Source organism: Chaetodon auriga, chromosome 8 (assembly GCF_051107435.1).
Source record: "Chaetodon auriga isolate fChaAug3 chromosome 8, fChaAug3.hap1, whole genome shotgun sequence".
NCBI classification, from domain to species: Eukaryota; Metazoa; Chordata; class Actinopteri; order Chaetodontiformes; family Chaetodontidae; genus Chaetodon; species Chaetodon auriga.
Window position 1 is genome coordinate 21,790,601 of NC_135081.1, and position 18,195 is coordinate 21,808,795.

Consider the following 18,195-nt stretch of genomic DNA (forward strand, 5'->3'; position numbering starts at 1 on the left):
ATGAGTTTGGGATCACAGGGAATTAAACTGACTGCACTATTCAACTGGGCCATCTGTACAGCTTGATAGTGGCAGTCGTGCTGGTATAGTTGCCTTGAGGAATGGTTGTATGACGCTTCCTGGCTGCCAGTTTAATTAGATTACAAATTCATGTGAAACCCAGTTCAGGTCAGTGTATCAATCATTGCCAAAGAGGGGTCCATGGAGGGGGCCCCTGAGGGCTCTCCAGGGGGGTCCTGAGTGAAATGGATACCACTGTTACTGCATTGAGAGAATTCATTCAAAGTGCACTGATGATTGTTGTGATAGCAGCTACCTGAATTGTGATGTGACGAACTCAGATTTCTGTAGCCTTCAGATTACTTGTTGTCCAAGGTTTCCACGTGCACGTGTTGTATTTTGTGCAAACTTGACCTGCCCTCACTGAAAATCCTCACCTGCTAAAAATAATGTGAGCGCTGAGCGGACCAAAGCGTTAATGGTGGTCGCCAGGTGGCGCCTATAGGCTGCATTGTAATTAGCAGAGATTGGCAGCTTAATCAAGCGTGTTGATTTGCAGGTGGCTGTCGGCTGCAGGCTCGGCTCAGAGGAGTTCTTCTTCACCGATTTGTTCCAAGGAAACGCGGCTCAGCGGATAATATCATGATTAACTGGACTGTCGACATTTTGAAAGGTCAGTAGTGACCGTGGAAAGAAGGGGACATGTTTTAAACGAGCGCGGAAAAGCGTCTTTCTTTCCTGAGGAGCGAAGGTAAGACGCTCGGACAGCTGAGTGAAGCGGCGCAGTGGGATCACCTTTAAGCCGGTTCATGTTGTGTTTACGGTCCGTGTTCGCTTTAAAGGACTCAGGCTGGGTGCTGAACCTGTTCGTGAACTCTGTGACTCATGGTGGAGACGTCTCACACAAGTTTTTCATTCGGCGTGTCAGCCAGTGGATGGCGCTTCGCATCCTCTCTGCGCCTGTGAGTGACTCGACAGACAGACGGCAGGGCCGACAGGGGGCGCCAGAGAGGCGCAGCGAGAGGGCTGCAGCATCAGCAGAGGTGAGGAGACACCCAGCCGGTGCTGTGAAGAAGTAAGCTGCGTCTACTCACACACTGTGTTTAAGTACAGTTTTAAGGTATTTGTACTTTACCTGACTATTTCCATTTCCTGCTACTTTCTGCTTCTCCAAGTCAATTCAGGGGCAAGTACTTTTTCCTCCAGTACATTTCTCTAACTATTTTGATTATTAGTATTATTACAGGTTAAGACTTTTATTTACCATGCAGCAATGCATGAGGTGATTAAAATGAGCCCAGGCCACAAATGAATGAATCAATAATTGTAAACCGTTATTATTCAGAAATGAGCCATTCTGCATGTTTATGACGTTTACTTTTAGTGCTTTAAGTATATTCTGATGCTGATACTTTTGTAAAACTCAAAGCACTGTGCGCTCTGTCCACCACTGCTCCGAGCTAAATCCATAGCAGCCTAATAAATCTTAACTTCATGAAGGTTATAATGATCTGTTTTTGTTGATACTGTTTTAGAGAGTTGCTGATTGGCCTCTGTGGTGGTTTTGAGGCTGCAGTTTGTGATGCAATTGTATCACATTGTACTGAGGGGAGTTTTTGCTGTTTGTCTTAGCCCTTTAATATCAGTGTGGGTTGTCTATACTGACAGTACATCAGTCTAAATAGGGTGACATGTAATTAAATTCATTGAATATTAGGCTTGTGTTTTCTCAGAGTGGTGGCTCCCACCCTTAAGGTCCCTCAGTAAATTGTGTAAGAGTATCTTAACACAATACTTCACATGAGTACATGGCAAGACTTATTGGTAATGCAAAGAGATCTCTTCCTAAAGCAGTTCCTTCATGGGCGATTTAGTGCATCTCAGCCAGTGGAGAAAGAAGTGTTCAGATTGTTAAGTAGAAATTTCACAATGTAAAAATGGCTAATTTCAAGTAAAAATAATCGTTATTGTTATTGATGAACAATTAAAACCTATTTGAATGTTGTAAGCTGCTGTGATCGATCAAACTTTATTTGTATAGCACCTTTGAACAGATCAGTGCAATTCAAAGAGCCTCACAGATGATTGACAAGCTGATAAGACAGTAAACAGCATAATCTATACTCATCATGTGTTTTTAACATTAATCTGAAAGGTTGCCGTCAGATTAATGTAGTGGACTACAAAGTGCAGAGTTTTATCTCTGAACTGCAGTGGAGTAGAAGTGTAGAGTAGGATTAACTTAATATTTAAGTAAAGCACAAGTACTTCACAGTTGTACTGATGTAAATTAGACGCTTTCTGCCACTGATCACAGCCACACTCTGTATTTTTACTGCATTTAGAGAAGTGGAAATGCATAGTCGTGAGACACTGACAGAACGCGCTGGTAGAACATCACTTTAATAATAATTCTCAAACCCACAGTAGTTGAGGATTATTCCGCCTGGTGTTCTGTCCCATCTGCAGTTTCCTCATTTTCCCCCCCGGGGACTGGAACTTCCTCATATTGCTGATTGAAGTAATGAGTCAAGCCTTTGATCCTTCCTCCGTCACGGTTTATATCTGTTTGGACCCACCCAAGAAAGAATCGTCTCTCATCAGCGATGACACATTAAGCTGCTCGCCTCAGCAATATTTATTCGACATTTCCTGCACGTGATTCTAAGATGAATTTACATGAGACTGAGGGCTGCCGTCATCACGTTGAGGATAGTTTGCACGGTGAGCAAACGAGGCTCACAAAGCAACCGTTGTTTGACATTATGGTTCATGTTATACTTGTGAAAAGGACACATTATCAAACTAAGTATGTGTGTCTGGCGTCCTTAATTATTCACATAGCGCATCTATAGGGCAGGCTCTTGTGCATTGGATAGGTGTGCTAACAGTTCATTAATGATGAATGCATGTGTGAACAATGGCCTCTTGACTAGCAGAGATAACACTGACAGACTGCTTTAGAATTATAGCCGCTAGCTACAAAGCAAGCGCAGACGCACACTCAAGGACAGTTAATGTGTTTCGGGGTAAGTGACTCTGTTGGTTTGTCAAATGAAAGATTAATGCTTCTGTGAATTTGTCAAATCATGCAAATCAGTCATCTGAAAAGTGATGGAGACGTGACGTACGCTGTAGGTCTGTGCAGGAGAAAAGGTGATAAGGGATGAAAAGAGGAGCTTTAGAGATGGTAGGGATGTGAGCGGGTGGAATGGACGCGCTCTTCATCGCAGGCTTCCTGCCTCTGAACAGTTTTGACGACTTCCTTCCCACATAAAATTTTCTCTCGCTGAGATTCTTCTTTGTCATTGCATTTTTTTCAGTGTTTGTCAGGCTCCATCCCCTAGTGGAGAAATAAAGCCTCGAGATTGCACAACAGGCACGCCTTGTTTCTTGCTGCCCGCTTGGAATGCCATGAGGGCAGAAAGAGAGAGGGAGAGGAAGATGAGCGAAGCAGGGACAGGAAGAAAACGACTGCTCACGCGTTGTTCAGTACTTGTCTTGTCTGGTGAGTTGCATCACAGTCCGTCATGTCTGCTCCTGTCTTTGCACTCGATGAGCGCGTCTGGGATTCAGACTCCAACTGTGCATCAGACAGACTTGAATGGGAGGAGTTCACTGTGGAAAAGTGACAGCTTGCTTTTTGAATTTGCCATCATGTAAAGCAGCATGCAAATAATCTTCAACAGTCATTAACTTGTAGTTTTGTAGGACAGTCGTTGCACAGACAAGCATCCTGGCCAATAAGAGTGCAGATCCAACAGGTGGGCATGCATTACTGGAAGAGTTCAGAGCTGAATTGATTAGCTGTTTGACGGAAAAATCATTGGCACCTACTTTTAATACACAGGGCTCAATATTAACTTCTGAAAGTGGTTGGCTGCCAAGCATCAGCTTTTAGTCGCCTTATATTTTGAGTAGTGAAGATACTACGCAGTTATACATCAGCTGAATAATGAAAATGTGACACACATTTTATCTGACACTCCACAGAATTTGAATCTTAACTGTTGTCAGTAAACATGTTCACTCTCAGTTCCATGCAAAATACCAGCAGTGCAGCTGTTGTCATGCTCTTCATGGATCCAGCTGACTCTAATGGGCGTGCCGGCTCGTTATATTGTTGGGATACCTGCTCGCGCTGCTTTGAGCTCCAGGGTCTGTTTGGCCTCTGGTTCTGCAGGTTGTGCAACTTGAACCAGTGGACTCATCATTTTCTGTCCAGCTCAGAGATGCCGGGGTATTTTTTCCTCCCAAGATTTCACAAATTCCCTTTTGTTTATCGTCCCGGTTCGTCTGGTTATTTGTCAGTTGAATCAATTTGCACATTTGCTTGTGATGTTGACAGGTCTGGCGATCTTTTCACCCACAGTCAAACAACTTGATTTGCTTCTGCATCGTCTGTCTGCATGTGCATAAACGCACCAACACACACGCAGGGTTGTCTGTTTCCGTTAAAACGGGGGTGCCACTGATTTGCTTTAAAAATTTTCTAAATGGTTTTTACTGTTACTATCAAGTCCTGATAGATTTGTTGACTCACTTTTCAAGCAAAAATGGCAAAAGTTTTCTGGCACCACCGTACATTGTGATGCTTTTCTCAGTTTTAGTATCATTATAAACAGAATATCTTCGGGTTGTGGGAAATTGTGTTGACCATTGCAGCCCTAGCCCTTCTTTTGCCTTCATGGTTTGTGAACAAAGTTTTTTAGTCTCGAACTGTTTCGCTCTGGTGCTCCTTTGCTTGCCGAAGAGGTGATTTTATTTGTTTGTGCACAAAAGCAGCACAAGAAAAGGAAAGAAGGTCTGTAGAGTTGTAGGAAAGCTTATTTGAGTGTAGCACTGTTTGGGCTGCCGGCCAGGCTTTTCTTGTTTTAGTTTGACTTCCAAAGAAACAGGGCTGAAGAACTTGAGATGGAGCGATAAAAAAAAAGAGAGAAAGAGGTAGAGAGGTGGTGCGGGCTGTAGGAGTGAGCTGTTTGTAATGGGGTATGTGACTCAGAGTCTGACGGCTCATTTCCACTGGAAGGCCACACTGAAGCCAGGAATACTCCCTTAGCCACTGGTCCTGCCCCATGCCCAAAAACAGAGATGCTGTCTTGCCCCTTGTTAAACCACATGCACATACACTGACACACACAAACACACAGACATGAATGGACTGACTTCCATTTCCATGGCGAGGTGCACACACACAGAAAACGTCTTTTCCCCTGCATCAGAACTTGATTGGACCTGTGATTCCATTAACTCCACCCAGAGGAGATAAATATAAGACCAGGATCAAGTTGGTTCTGAGTGTCAGACTTTTAGACTGTCAAGATGACTTGTGGGTATTATTCTGTCATTTACTGGAAATATAATTCAAAGCATTTGTGGACTTTTCCCTCCTTGGATTCGGTGGACGAGCCTGCTGACAGGTTATTTTTCTGCCATGGATAACACCAGGACCCCGCTATGAGGTGATGACTGATTTCTGTGCACTATGGGCTTGTTTCATCATTGCAATATAGGGATTTTTTTTGTGCGTGTGCTGAGGTCGTCTCTGTTGGCTTCTGAAGCGGAAAGGATTTTCTTTCTGCTCTCTAAAGTTGAACCAGAAATTTCCTCTTCCACGTCATTACTCTCTCAGCCGTTTTCACACTGAAAAGTGGGCTAAGGATGTGTTCTTCGTAGCAGCAGGGAGTAGCAGAGTGAGATCTGCACGTTTGCACACTTTCACCCACCTGGGAGCTGTTCAGTATCATCAGTGTCACCGCGTTTTATTGACAGGCCACTTGCACCCGCCGCTGAGGTCAGTATGTCTGCGAGAGCTCCGTCTGAGTGAAATGAGAAAGGAAAAGATAGGGCCAGTGCAGGGAGAGATAAAGCTCAGCAGCTGCTCTGTGTGTGTCCACACAGACAGACGCACACACACAGTCTGTCTGGCCTGACTCCTCCTCACCGCCCCACCCTCCCCTCTCATGTGCTCCCGCCCCCTCTCTCCCTCTTCAGCAGTAGGTACATGTGCAGTGAGCGACAGCTAGGAGAGCAGTTCAGGGCACGAGCCAAAGGCGCACACACCCACTAGCAGCGAGCAAGACTGCATTATTCAACGGATCCTCTTCTCTACACTCCTCTGGGGTACGGCACACACACACACAGCAGCTCTCACGCACACTCAAACCAGCAGATAAACTTCTAGAAAGGTCCTGCACACTCACTTTTAGTCCCAACAGCAGGCTGCAGTCGAGAGGTTCTCAGACAACTGAGGTAAGGTTCAGAGTTTCTTCAGATTTTAGTCTCCCTGCGAGACTTCTGACGTTGCTTTCACTGCCAGGCAGCCACTGTTGTGCAAGTAATGTTATGGTCTTAATATAATGCTTGTTTGACTTGTTCAGAGTTGGATCTTTAAGTTCATTTTGTCGGGGAGTGGTGTGGAATAACTTTTGTAACTTTTAAAAGTTGTGGCTCATTTTACTGCCTGCCGGTGCTGAAGAGTGGGGCATCAGACAGCACCTGTGAACGCTCAGCACGTTTCGGGAGCTTAAATGGATGCTTCATTTATTCAAAGTTAGCCCAGAGAGTACTTGTGTGAGAGTATGGGTCTGCTCCTGTGGGCGTGTGCACGCAACATGTGCATGCATGTGTGCGCCATCCCACCCACATGGGCGTGCATGTCCTCTCGTGCACTTTTGGTAATGGGCGATGAGGGGATGGATGGCAAAGTTTGGTGCCTCCGCCCACTGCTGAACCAAACTGGAGTAGGTTTTCCTGCTGTTCACTGGGAAAGGGCTGTTAGGTTGTGAGTGGAGCAGCTACTGAGAAAAAGAACAGAACTTAAGTCCCACCTGTTTGGCGGCAGTTGATAATCACATTACTGATACATTTATTGACATCGCTGAAGGCCTCATCCATAATAGCGGCATAGAGCTCTCTAATATAGAAAAAATGCAGTTGTACTGCATGTTTTGCATGTTTTCTTGGAGGCTTTTAATTTTTAATTTGCTTTTTTTCCTTCCTTTATTTTCAAATATAGCCTGAAATGCAATGTTAGAATATTAAATTCTGAATTCAGTGACAGAAGCAGCGCTCTTTTATTCCTTTCAGTGAACATCCACAATGTGGATTTATGTCCTTATCAGGGCATCCTGCAGTATTTGTTTACGTTATGAGTCAACATTTTGGTATTATGATCAGTGCTGGTGCAAGTGGTTGTGGGCGAGATGATGACTGCAGAGCATGCTGATCACAGTGAACTAGTGGAAGCAATTACAAGCTTTTTTTGTGGTTTGTCTCTTAAAATACTCTGTGGGGAGCAGAGAAGGAGGGAAATACATTCATTTATTTTGGTGTCCCTGGTTGCGGCTGCATATTTTAAGAGTAATTATAAACATGTTTAATTGCCTTGTGTGTGAGCCGAAGGTTGGGGTTGGTGTTCGTGGGAAATATGTTTGCTCAGGAGTGAACTGAGTGAAGTTGCTCAACTACTCCTACAACAATTTAATGGAGCTGGAGGAGAGAATGGCGAGGTGTCTGTTATGAGTGCATTACACTGCAGTGAAAGTACCGCCGTGAAGACGGGATGTGATCAGGAGGACTAAAAGCAGGAAAGGGAGAGGAAAGCTGCAAAATGTGACGTTCTGAGTACGAGAACCAAGAGAACAGAAATCTTCCTGCGAACGAGCTCTGCAGATTATTTTTAACCCCACACGATGCAGATAATGCAGTAGTGGACGGCCATTAAGTTAAGTTTTATAGACGTGCTCACTGACTGTGGAAAAAGGATCCTGGGATATAAAATCATGCAGAACTGTGAGCAGACCCAGCACTGAAGGCAGGCTGCCCAGACAAGGATCAGGGTTATGCAAGACTGGAACATTTCTTCAGCGTAAACTCCATTAAAGTTTAACGTGTGATTCAGCGTGTGATTTGGTATACTGCGTTTCCAGGGAAGGCAGCCCAGATACTGTGGTTTTCTTTAACTCTTCCTCCCTCGCCCTCCTCCCCCACAGCCAGTGACTCACCCCCTCTGCACCTCTTGCTGAGCCATTATTACCATGGAAACCCCGAGCCAGAAACGCACCGGCCGCAGCGCCACCATCTCCCCGGCCCGCATCACCAGGCTGCAGGAGAAGGAGGACCTGAGCAACCTCAATGACCGGCTGGCTGTCTACATCGACAAGGTGCGCTCGCTGGAGATGGAGAATGCCGGACTGCGGCTGCGCATCTCTGAGTCGGAGTCCTCGGTCAGCCGCGATTTGTCGGGCATGAAGGCGGCCTACGAGACGGAGCTGGCCGATGCCCGCAAGACCCTGGACCAGGTGGCCAGGGAGCGAGCACGGCTGCAGCTGGAGCTGAGCAAGATCAGGGAGGAGCACAAGGAGCTCAAAGCCAGGTAGGAGGAGCATGTGGGGGGTGGGGCTTGAAAGGGAGTGGCATAAAGTGGGTGTGGCTACCCACAAAGTACATGTTATCACATTTATAGTATATGATGGTATATTCTAAGCATCCAGTACATGGAAGTTGTAGTTAGCATTCTGTGCATCTGGCTGAGCGCTCCTCTTAATGCACTGTTAGATGCATCAGACTAAAACAGGCCTTTGTGCAGTCAGCAGAACCACCAGGAGCCGCCCATAAATCTTTCAGGTTGTGCTGCAGTATTGATGACATAACGTTTATTTGCTGTTGTCTGGTTCCTTTGTGGGGGAATTCCCTGCCTTTCTGCCAAGCGATCCCACCGTACCTTGGGAATACTCCTGCAGCTCTGATGCATGAGAATTACATGCTTTTCAGACTGTAGGCCAGTCACGTCTGTGGCACTAAATGATGATTCAGATGAATTGTTCTTCTGGAGTTAAAGCTAAGATGAGAATATTACATGTGACATTATGATGTTATGCCCTCGTACGTGCTGTGGCACATCAGCCGGTGCAGGTTTGTTCTTGTGTTAAAACTGACATTGTAAAATGCTAATGTGTTTCCACAACACCTCACAGCCGTGGTTAAGGCGGCGCTGCAGTCACAACAACAAAGCATGCAGACCTGAATGTTGTAATTTTACCTTTTGTGCTGTGATGCCTCCAGTTCACACCTGCTGTTGTTCAGCACGGCTGAGGTGGTGCAACACCCTAATTTTCTGCCAGGAATGCAGCGTGGAGCCATACCCACCATTAACATTGTCGAAGACATTCCTGGTGGTTGAGGTTGCATGACTCGTTAGTTAGTATGTGCAGTTCATGTCACTTTAAGCCCCCAGGGGTGTTTGGAAATGACACACCTCCCACTGAACGGGCTTCAACTTTAACACAAAGCATGCTCTGTTGAGGTGGAGTTTCTGAGCCAATGACAGAATGTCTTTCATCACAGTGTTTGATGCGGCTGCTTCAAGCTGTATGAGATAACTTACACTGACAGTATGGACAAAAGGGTCAGAAGGGTCAGAGGGAATGTGAAATATGAAGTATTTGTACTCCCCTGGTATATTTACTTACTTTTCAGACTACATTACTGTCTGCATTTGCTGCACAGAGATTCCCTTTTGTAGAGAGCAGAGGAGCGACAGAAAGTAGAGCTTGAAGCATTCAACACACATCTTTTAAAAAGACTTCCAACGAGGCTTATTTTCAGAGTTTAAACAGCAGTGTGTGTGTGTGTGTGTGTGTACAATAGGAACACACATGGCAGGGAGAGCATTCCCCCCATTCAGCACTGCTGTGCTCTTTTCACTAAGTTGACGTTATTATTGACTGAACGGTGAAGCATGTCCGTGTGAACGTACGCAAAGCAGGGTCAGTGCTGCTCGTGGAGAGATGAGTAAAAACGTAGAAGTTCCGCAGGAAATTGTCTTTAATGTGGCTCATTTTGTACTCTGACGTGTATTTGGGTGTTGACTTTGTCCCAAGCTCATCACTGTATGGATTTTGACTTTGCTCTCACTGCCAGTGACGAGGACTAGGATGTTGACTTTTGTTGTGAGCTCCGGATAAAAGGCCACGTGTAACCTGCGAGTGCTGAGAGAGCAGCATTGTTAAATTTTGTATTCACCTCCACAACATCCCCCACGCCATTGTGCCTCTTCTCCAGCTACTTGGCAAGAAACGTAGCAACGGCTCCTGCAGTAATATTGTTTTCCAAAGGAAGCAGATGCTTTTGACGCATGTGTGGAAAAGGATCAGTGAGTCCAGCCCGGGCCGGCTTTATCTGCCGTACTTTAGCCAGCGTGTTTGGTGTTTGGTTCCCATGGAGCCCTGTGAGTCTTGGCTTGGCCGTGTGACAGGGTGGTGACTCAGAGGTTTTTCGTGGCCTCTGGAATGGGCTGACTATGGACTCACAAGGGGAAGTCAGGTTTATTAATACGCACCGACGGGCCGCTTTGACCGGCCGCTGAGCCGAGCTTCAGGTGGCGACAGCAGCAGACGGCGGCGCAACAAACACCGGGCAGCCACGTCTCACACGCCCGGTTATTCCTCCTCAAGTCTGACAGAACGCACAGCGGCAGGTGGAGCCGTCACTGCTTTTCAGATGACTGGACACACCTGTTCAGGCCAAAGGCACGACACTGTGTCTATTCACACACACGCACACATACATCAGTGTATGCATACAGCAAACACATGCTCCCCCAAGGCAGAACCTCAAGCTGCCGGGCCAGAAAGCCGACCGTTCTCCCCACAGCACAATTTGACTTGTAAATAATTCAAAACTGTGGACAAAAGCAGGTGTGGGTGGAATCCGGTGCTGTAAAATCCAAGTCTCACCCTAAAGCTTGGAACCAGCAAGTCAAGGGGCAAAAAAAGAAAAAAAAAAACAGGTCAGAAAACACAAGAGAAGAGCCCCTGAGCTACAGCAGGAGCTACAGAAGTGTGTTCACAGGTTTGCCGGGCCTTGTTTAGTCATCTCTTCTTTAATACTGAAATAGTGCGTCTGTCTGGTGTCTCGTGCCCAGTCTAACCTCCAGCTGTGCCGCTGGCTGTGAAACATGAGCCTGTGTGGGAGAACTGGCTCATCAGTGTCACTGGCAGGACTCGCTCTTTAACTCCTTCCTGAACGCACCACCCAGGCTGATGAGCAGGGAGGCTTGAATCTACACATTTCACCGCACAGTTTGTTCTAGCTGCATTGTTTTAGACATGCGCTGACATGTGATCAGAAGTGCCAGAAATTCATCACTTCCAGCTTCGCAAATCTAAATATTTTCTGGTTTTTGAAGCGTTCTCACTCAGTGTCTTTGTATTTCGGACGGCAGGCTCGATAACACGAGGCATTTGAATGCCAGCTTGGGCTTTAGGAAATAGTGATGGACATTTTGTCTCATTGATGGATGATTAATTATCATTAATTATCAATTATCGAAAATAAATGCAACCATTATATTAATATATCTTGTCTGTGGTATGCACACGCTGCGCTAACGTTAAACTCCTTTTGATTGAAGTTGCTTTGATAAGGATGCGAGGTTGAAGATTAAACAGCCAAGCCCTTTTTTCCAGATCAGATCCCCATAAATACATAAAAGCAGGGATCTATCGCGTCTCAGTTTGCCCCACTCACTCCACCCCACTGTGGTTTAGGGTGTGACAGCAGGTAGGCGACGCCCTCAGACGCTCTCTCGCCGTCTGTCTGTTGGAGCAATGTTTTCAAAAACGGATTAAATAAAAGTGCAGACGCAGCGTGGCGGAACATGCCCTGCAGACTGAAATTAGAGAATACTGCACAGCTCTATGCCGTGCGTACATGTTCTCATACTGTGTTCATGGACTGACATGCAGCGTCGATGCCGACGTGTGGAACAGTTATCAGAAAGCGCAGCAGGAAGTGCACTTATCACATGACACATTCCCATTTCCTTGTTTTGGAGTATTTGCTTCCAGTAGGCATGGCCTGTATAATAAAACCTGACCCATTTGCTTTATGAGAGTGATGACACTTACTTGTGTGTGTTGCTTATCACCCACAGTTCTCTTTGATCCAGTCAAGTGTTTGTTTTCTGATTAACTACATTTCCTCATAATGGCAATTACATGTGCAGCTGTATTCTGAACGTCACCTGTTACTCTCTGGAGACTCGTGCAACACGTCACATATTTTTTATTGTCAAATCAGAGCTGGACAGTCGGCACTGACATTCATGGCACAAAGAAAATGGACCTCCTTTACTAAGCAACGCATACAATGCAATAAACAGAAGCTTTTTATTTAGCCAACATGTATTCTCTGAGGGAAAAAGGGGAAGTTAAAGGGGAGTGCCTGACGGAGAGGTTGCAGAGGTGGACGTCATTACAAGTGGTCTAATATTAGTCAGAGTTTCTATATTTATCACGAGGGAAACTTGAGATGCATAACACATCGCGCATGTGGTTTATGCAACACGTTATGCATCCGTTCTTGTCGGGCCTCGTCGTGGATGAGCGTTCACGCTGCTCATGTCCAGTTTGTTGAGATAAAATGTTCGTCTTGGAAGTCTTTTCCTAAAATGGACAAGAGCAAGCCCGTGCTGCGCTTCTGATCGGCCACTTAGGCCTTTCAGATGCCTGTGCTGTTTGTTAAAAGTGAAGCCGTCTCTCAGTGGTCTGGTGGTTCATCAGTATGCTGCCTTTTTCCTCTAAGCGACCGGGAAAATACCTCTGACTGTGTGCTTGAGCATTTCTGACTAACTCTGCCAAGGGACTGTCATTGGACTGAAGAAGAAATCAGTCTGATGCTCATAACAACGGACTGAAGTCTACAAAATATTTAGTAAACTCTTTACTGCATTCTTTTTTTTAATACTGTATAAGGTAAAAATGCCCTATTTGTCAGCAGTTATGACTAAAATGTTCTGATACATTCCAGGAACAAGAAACCGGGGTTGTACCTACAATTACCTTCTCTATTAATTCGTCTGTGGAGTACTTTTTGAAATGTCAGGAACTAGTAAAGATTGCTCATCACAATGTTATAAAACCAAAGAAGATGCCTTCAGATTGTCTGTTTGTTCAAAAAACAGTTGAAAAACCATGAAGAGATTCAGTTTACTATCACAAAAGACAAAAAATCTCAAAGCTTGAATCAGAGAATATTTGGCATTCGTCCTGGAAAACATTGAAAAGGTTAATTTATTGTTTCAGCTCTACAAGACATAAATATTTCTGTAAGTAAAGCGGATGAGATGAGAGTTTGTTGTAGCTGCAGAATAAAATCTAAGCCTAAACTATGAGGTATTAGACTCAACACATCCTCCTTCCAACATCTAAAAGACTGATTATGCAGACGAGGTAAAAATTTAATGACTAACGTGCTCTTATTAGGTCAGTGTAATGAGTCAGATGAAATATTAAGCTTGCCGGGTTCTTATAATCCTGGTATGTCATTGTTTTAACACTTGTTGAAGCTCAAAGTCTGACCACTTAATTCAGAGCTGACACTGTCACCAGAACACAGACCCAGCACAGAACGTCTTCCGGCTGCTTTTAACTCTCAACAGGCTTTTTTCAATTGTCATATCAGGAATAGCACAGGTAGAAGTAATTAAATTAGCAATGGCTTCATTCCATCTAAGTGTCCCAGTAAGTCGTGACAGGGAGCCAGCGTGCACAATACCCGGAGCCCGGAGTCGCCGCCATTATTGTTGTTAATTACACCTGAGCTTTTCCTGTAATATCATCAATGAGAAAGTGTTTCTCCCTCAAATGCATCTGTCTCAGCGTCACTGGCAGCCTCTCAGACTTGAATGTGGAGCATAATGTGAAAAACAACTAAAGAAACTCTCAAATTAGTCCTCTAGAACATTAGCATTTCGTGGACTAAATCCTCAGCATCATGAGCTCTGCTCCCCGAGGCCAGAAAACGGGCAGCAAACCGCCACCAGCGGCAGATTTCATCGCGCCGCTGTACGTCTCCTCTCATGCCGTTTGATCACATTCTCCTCTGTTCTGCTGGCTGCCTCGAGGGGGAAACCCTGTGTTCCCCTACGATGAGCTCAGCTTGTATTATGTGACAGCAGACAATTGTCTGTCACATTGAGTCACACCAGGGCAGATAAGAGCTCAGAGTGGAGCCCGTGATTCGGGGTGTTATCCAGCAGTGATGCAAACTAGATCGCTCTCTCAGAGCGTCACAGCGGCGAGGACGCTGTTGAATAACTTGTTCAGAAAAGAAGCTTTTGTGGTGCTTAACATGTGAGAGCGATCACTAATTTACACCTGAGTTATCTTGAAAAGATATATATAATAACTGCTCTCTGCAGTGCTCTGTGACATTACACAGCAGCAGCAGCAGCTGTATATCTGCTACTGAAAGCTACAAAGAGATTACAAGACAACTGAAGGACATAATGTGACAAAGACCAAAGTCAAGTTAATTTGAGCAGATTATGGGAGCAGATAATGATTTTCATTACCAATCGATTTGCCAACTATTTCCTTAATTGTTTTGCTGATCGCAGTTTCCCAGAGCCCAAGGTTGCATCTTCAGATCTCCTGTTTTCACCCACCAACCGTCCAAAAACCAAAGAGATTCAGCTGATAATAGTATAAAACAGAAAAATCCAGCAAACCTTAAAAATATTTGGCCTTTTTACTGCAAAAATGTAATGAATTATCCAAGTAGTCGCAAATTAAATTTCTCAGATTCTTTAATCTTACAGAATTCTTCTTCTTCAGTTTATAATTTGGAGGTATGTTCTGTTTATTCACAGCCGCAGCCCCTTTTTTTTTTTTTTTTTTTTTTTTTTTTTAAATAAGCGTTTCTGGTATCCTATAGATAATGTTGACGGTGCCATGAGGCCTGTTGAGAGTATGGCTGCCTGCTCTGCCGACTGTTCCCTCAGCCCCGAACAGAGTGCTTTGCGATGGAAACCAGATGTGGCGGGCCTGTAAATGAGCTGGACGGCTGCTGTATGGGGCCGTCTCTGTCGGGTTTATTGGTGTGCGAGTAATGAGAGAGTTGGTCTTGGACTTCAGCGGACCAGAGCTTGGTAGGGAGCGAAGGCTTTGGCAGGCTGCTGTGTTGAGTGTGTGTGTGTGTGTGCGTGGAGGTTATAGAACTAGAGTTTCCATAGTGCCAGCCAAGCCCTCGATGACTCACTCGCACATGGACAGGGTAAATCACTCTAAGATGGTGGGACTCCACAGAGTCTCTCTATGTCTTTCTTCCTCTGGCTCGCTCTCTCTGCCCAGGGAAGGTGGGTGCACTGTAACCCCAACCCTTCCCACCCCATCTGGTTAGTTATGCAACGATTGTTTCGCCTCCAGATCTGCCAATGCCCATTTACTCTGAAATAAATTTAATGTGAACTGGATGTTTGGAGCAGCTCTACTATAGAATCCAAACGGGGCACAGAGTTTGTGCTGCACACTCAGATGTTCTGCATTAACTATTGTTCTTGTTTATTAGGGCTGAGGAAATGTGGTCAGGAGCCAACTTTCTTCCATCTTGATGTGGTTCTTCGTGAATTACAGCACTGTCCTCCTTTGTTGTACTCTGGCAAAGTGATCGGAGATGCAGATTCGGTTCAGTTAAAGTCTTTATCACTTGTATGTAGTCAGCAGTGTGCTGCTCTGCAACTTTACTCTTATGTGAAGGTTGTTATTGAGCAGTTCATACACACACACACACACGCACACACACTCACACACGCACACTCCTCTGGCTCATCAAGTTGGCATGTTTTTTTTAACTTGTTCCCACATGGGTGGGGTTTGCCACAGAGAACAGCACACAGAGTGCCAGTCGAGACAATCACAGGAAAACAAAGGAAAGTCAATCCAGCGTCATTTTCAGTGTTTTACAGCTCACCTGACGCTACATTAATTGTCCTGATATAGGAAAAAAAAACCTTTTGCTTTGGATGTGTGCTGTTAAAATGCATTTCTCTTTCTGTTTGGTCCCTCATTGACTCCCCAGTGAGCTCTCTGCGTGTTTCCTGTACGTCTGCATTCGATGCCGGTCCACTTCGCCTTCGCGTGAGAGCTTCCAGACGTCAGGCTCGTCCCGTAACCGCAACTTGGTTGCACTCCAAGCATCAAATCCCTTTTTCCTCACAGGCTAGCACAAGCTAAAGAATGCTGGCCAAAGCTTGCCACAGTCTCAGAAACTCCACATGGGTTTAGTTTAGCTTAAAGCTAACATCAGCAGCGCTCTCAGTGGCGGAGTTTTCATCTTAACTCAATGCAGCTGGAAAGAGCGCTGCGCCTCGATGGAGGGGAGGCTACAGCGCAGTCTGTTTCTGCATGGAGCACAAGTGAGAGGGGTGATCCACCAGGGAGATTTTTTGTTAATGCAAATAAGAATTAAACTGCAAATTGAGACACTGTTCCAATCAGGGTGATGTGTGAAATGCCAACTTAAGACACACGATTAATGTGCAGCACTGCATGCGTGCAGAGCGTCGATGCTTATTGGCAGAGACCTGGAAGATGTTCTTTTATACTCAAACCAGAGACGTTGAGGCAAAGCAGTTGAACCTGTTATCAGAAGGATGCAGTTATTTTAGTGCCTTGGGGCTCAGGAAAGTTACACAAAGAACAGTCATTTGCTTGGAGTTGTACAATGTTCTTCAGGTCTGATCAGCATACTTTAAGGACAGTCAACATAGAGCAGATTAAAGGTGTAGTAACTACTCTTATTTACGTCTGTCACTAGCATGTGTTGATGTTGAAAGGGCGGAGCGGCACCTCTGTATCCTGACACCGCTTTTTATCATGGCAGATAATCTGATTGAGCTGTGAAAAGTAGCTTCTAAACGAACACAGATAACCAGGCAACCGGCGCCTGACTCACCCTCTGATGAATCATCAGCTGATCACGCAGGGAGGAACAAGGGCTGTTTCATGTGCCTTTTGGTGTCTGTGGACACACACAGACACACCCACACACACACACACACACACATACACACACTTTTTCTTCGTTCCTTTCTCTTTCTTCACGTGTTTGCTCACTGTGTGTGAGAGTAGCTGCACAGTTTTGCATGAATGAATGGGACGAAGAGAGAGCATTTAGTTCTCCGCAGTTTGCAGAGTTTGCTTAGAGATAAACAAAAGCAGGAGTTTGACATGAGAGAACATCGCCTCTCCTCTCTGTCTCCCCGTCTCTCTGCCGTCGTGTCGTCAGAAGTCGGCTCAGACACGGTCGGCATTTGCTCTGCTTTTAGGCTGAAAACACTAGCGACTCTGTTCCCATCTGCCACATGTGGATGTGGATGGGTGGCCCCTGGCAAAGGCTGCGTTGTTGTCGGTTTGTGGTGATTTATCACGCACCCATATAAACACACAATCCCTGTTTTTGTGTTCTTCTTCCCTGAAGAGACACAGGAAACAGTCATGTGCCAGGCTGAAATGTTTATTTTACTGCGTATTCTTTTGCCAGAGTTGCACAGCACACGTGGAAACACACAGATGACTTGAATTAGCAGGCCGAAGTGGTTTTTTACATCGTCGCTTTGCAGCCTGTGCTTGAGATTCTGGTTGAGACTCCACGTCTCTGTTTATCTGAGAGCCTGTGGAACAGCTCGGCCTACTGTGTGCATATTCGTTTTGTTTGAAGTTAGGACAGCAGCGCGTCTCAGAGGTTGCCTGCAGACCTCTAATACATCTTATCTGTTCGTTGCGCACAAACCTCAGAATGTCCCGAAATAAAATCGGTACTGTTCCTGAAGTCTGTTGATCAGAGTCCTGATCCTGGTCTCCTCTAAAAGGGAACTTACTTTCAAAAAGTCACAATTAGTCAAACAGATACTGAGTTAACAATTTATTCCATTTTCCTACAATCATGAATCAGTGTGATTATTTTTAGACTTCACATTTCTCCTGTTAAAATATAACCACTGCTGTCTGAGTGATACTGGGATTCAAAAATCTTCTCAGTATTAGAGTCGTGAGGCTTTGTGCTCAGAGATGAGAGAAAATTCAACCACATGCCGTCCAGACTAAGAGGACAACCCCCCCACCCACCCACCCACCCCCCCACCAGCCTGTGTTTGGGCCTCTGCTTGTTAAACGATGAAACACCTGTTGGTGCTGGACGAGTGGTTGGACAAAACAAGCAGTTTTCAGCCTTTTTCTCTACCTTGTGTAGACAAAAGGATTAATCGATGAATGACTGAAAATAATTGCAGGATAAAATAATAATGATGATGATCATTAGTTGCATCCTGCACCAAATAATGTATTATTGTAATGGCCCATTAATTCATATTATACTGTACTCCAGCATGTTTTCCTGGTGCCACTTCTA

At 45.2% G+C, this 18,195-nt stretch overlaps 1 protein-coding gene across 5 annotated transcripts in view; it reads left to right on the top strand.

The window, feature by feature from the left end:
- The first annotated feature begins 762 nt into the window (after nt 1–762).
- LOC143324896 (lamin-A-like) overlaps nt 763–18,195 on the top strand; it is a 33,632-nt gene continuing 16,199 nt past the window's right edge. The window contains exons 1-2 of one of the 5 annotated variants that reach the window (XM_076737698.1): nt 763–1,075; nt 7,995–8,377. In XM_076737698.1, coding sequence (XP_076593813.1) covers nt 8,040–8,377 — 338 coding nt within the window. In that variant the 5' untranslated portion in view covers nt 763–1,075; nt 7,995–8,039. Of the gene's footprint in view, nt 1,076–5,422; nt 5,463–6,036; nt 6,253–7,994; nt 8,378–18,195 lie in introns of those variants that run through there. The other 4 variants (XM_076737700.1, XM_076737701.1, XM_076737696.1 and 1 more) reach the window with 4 other exon arrangements.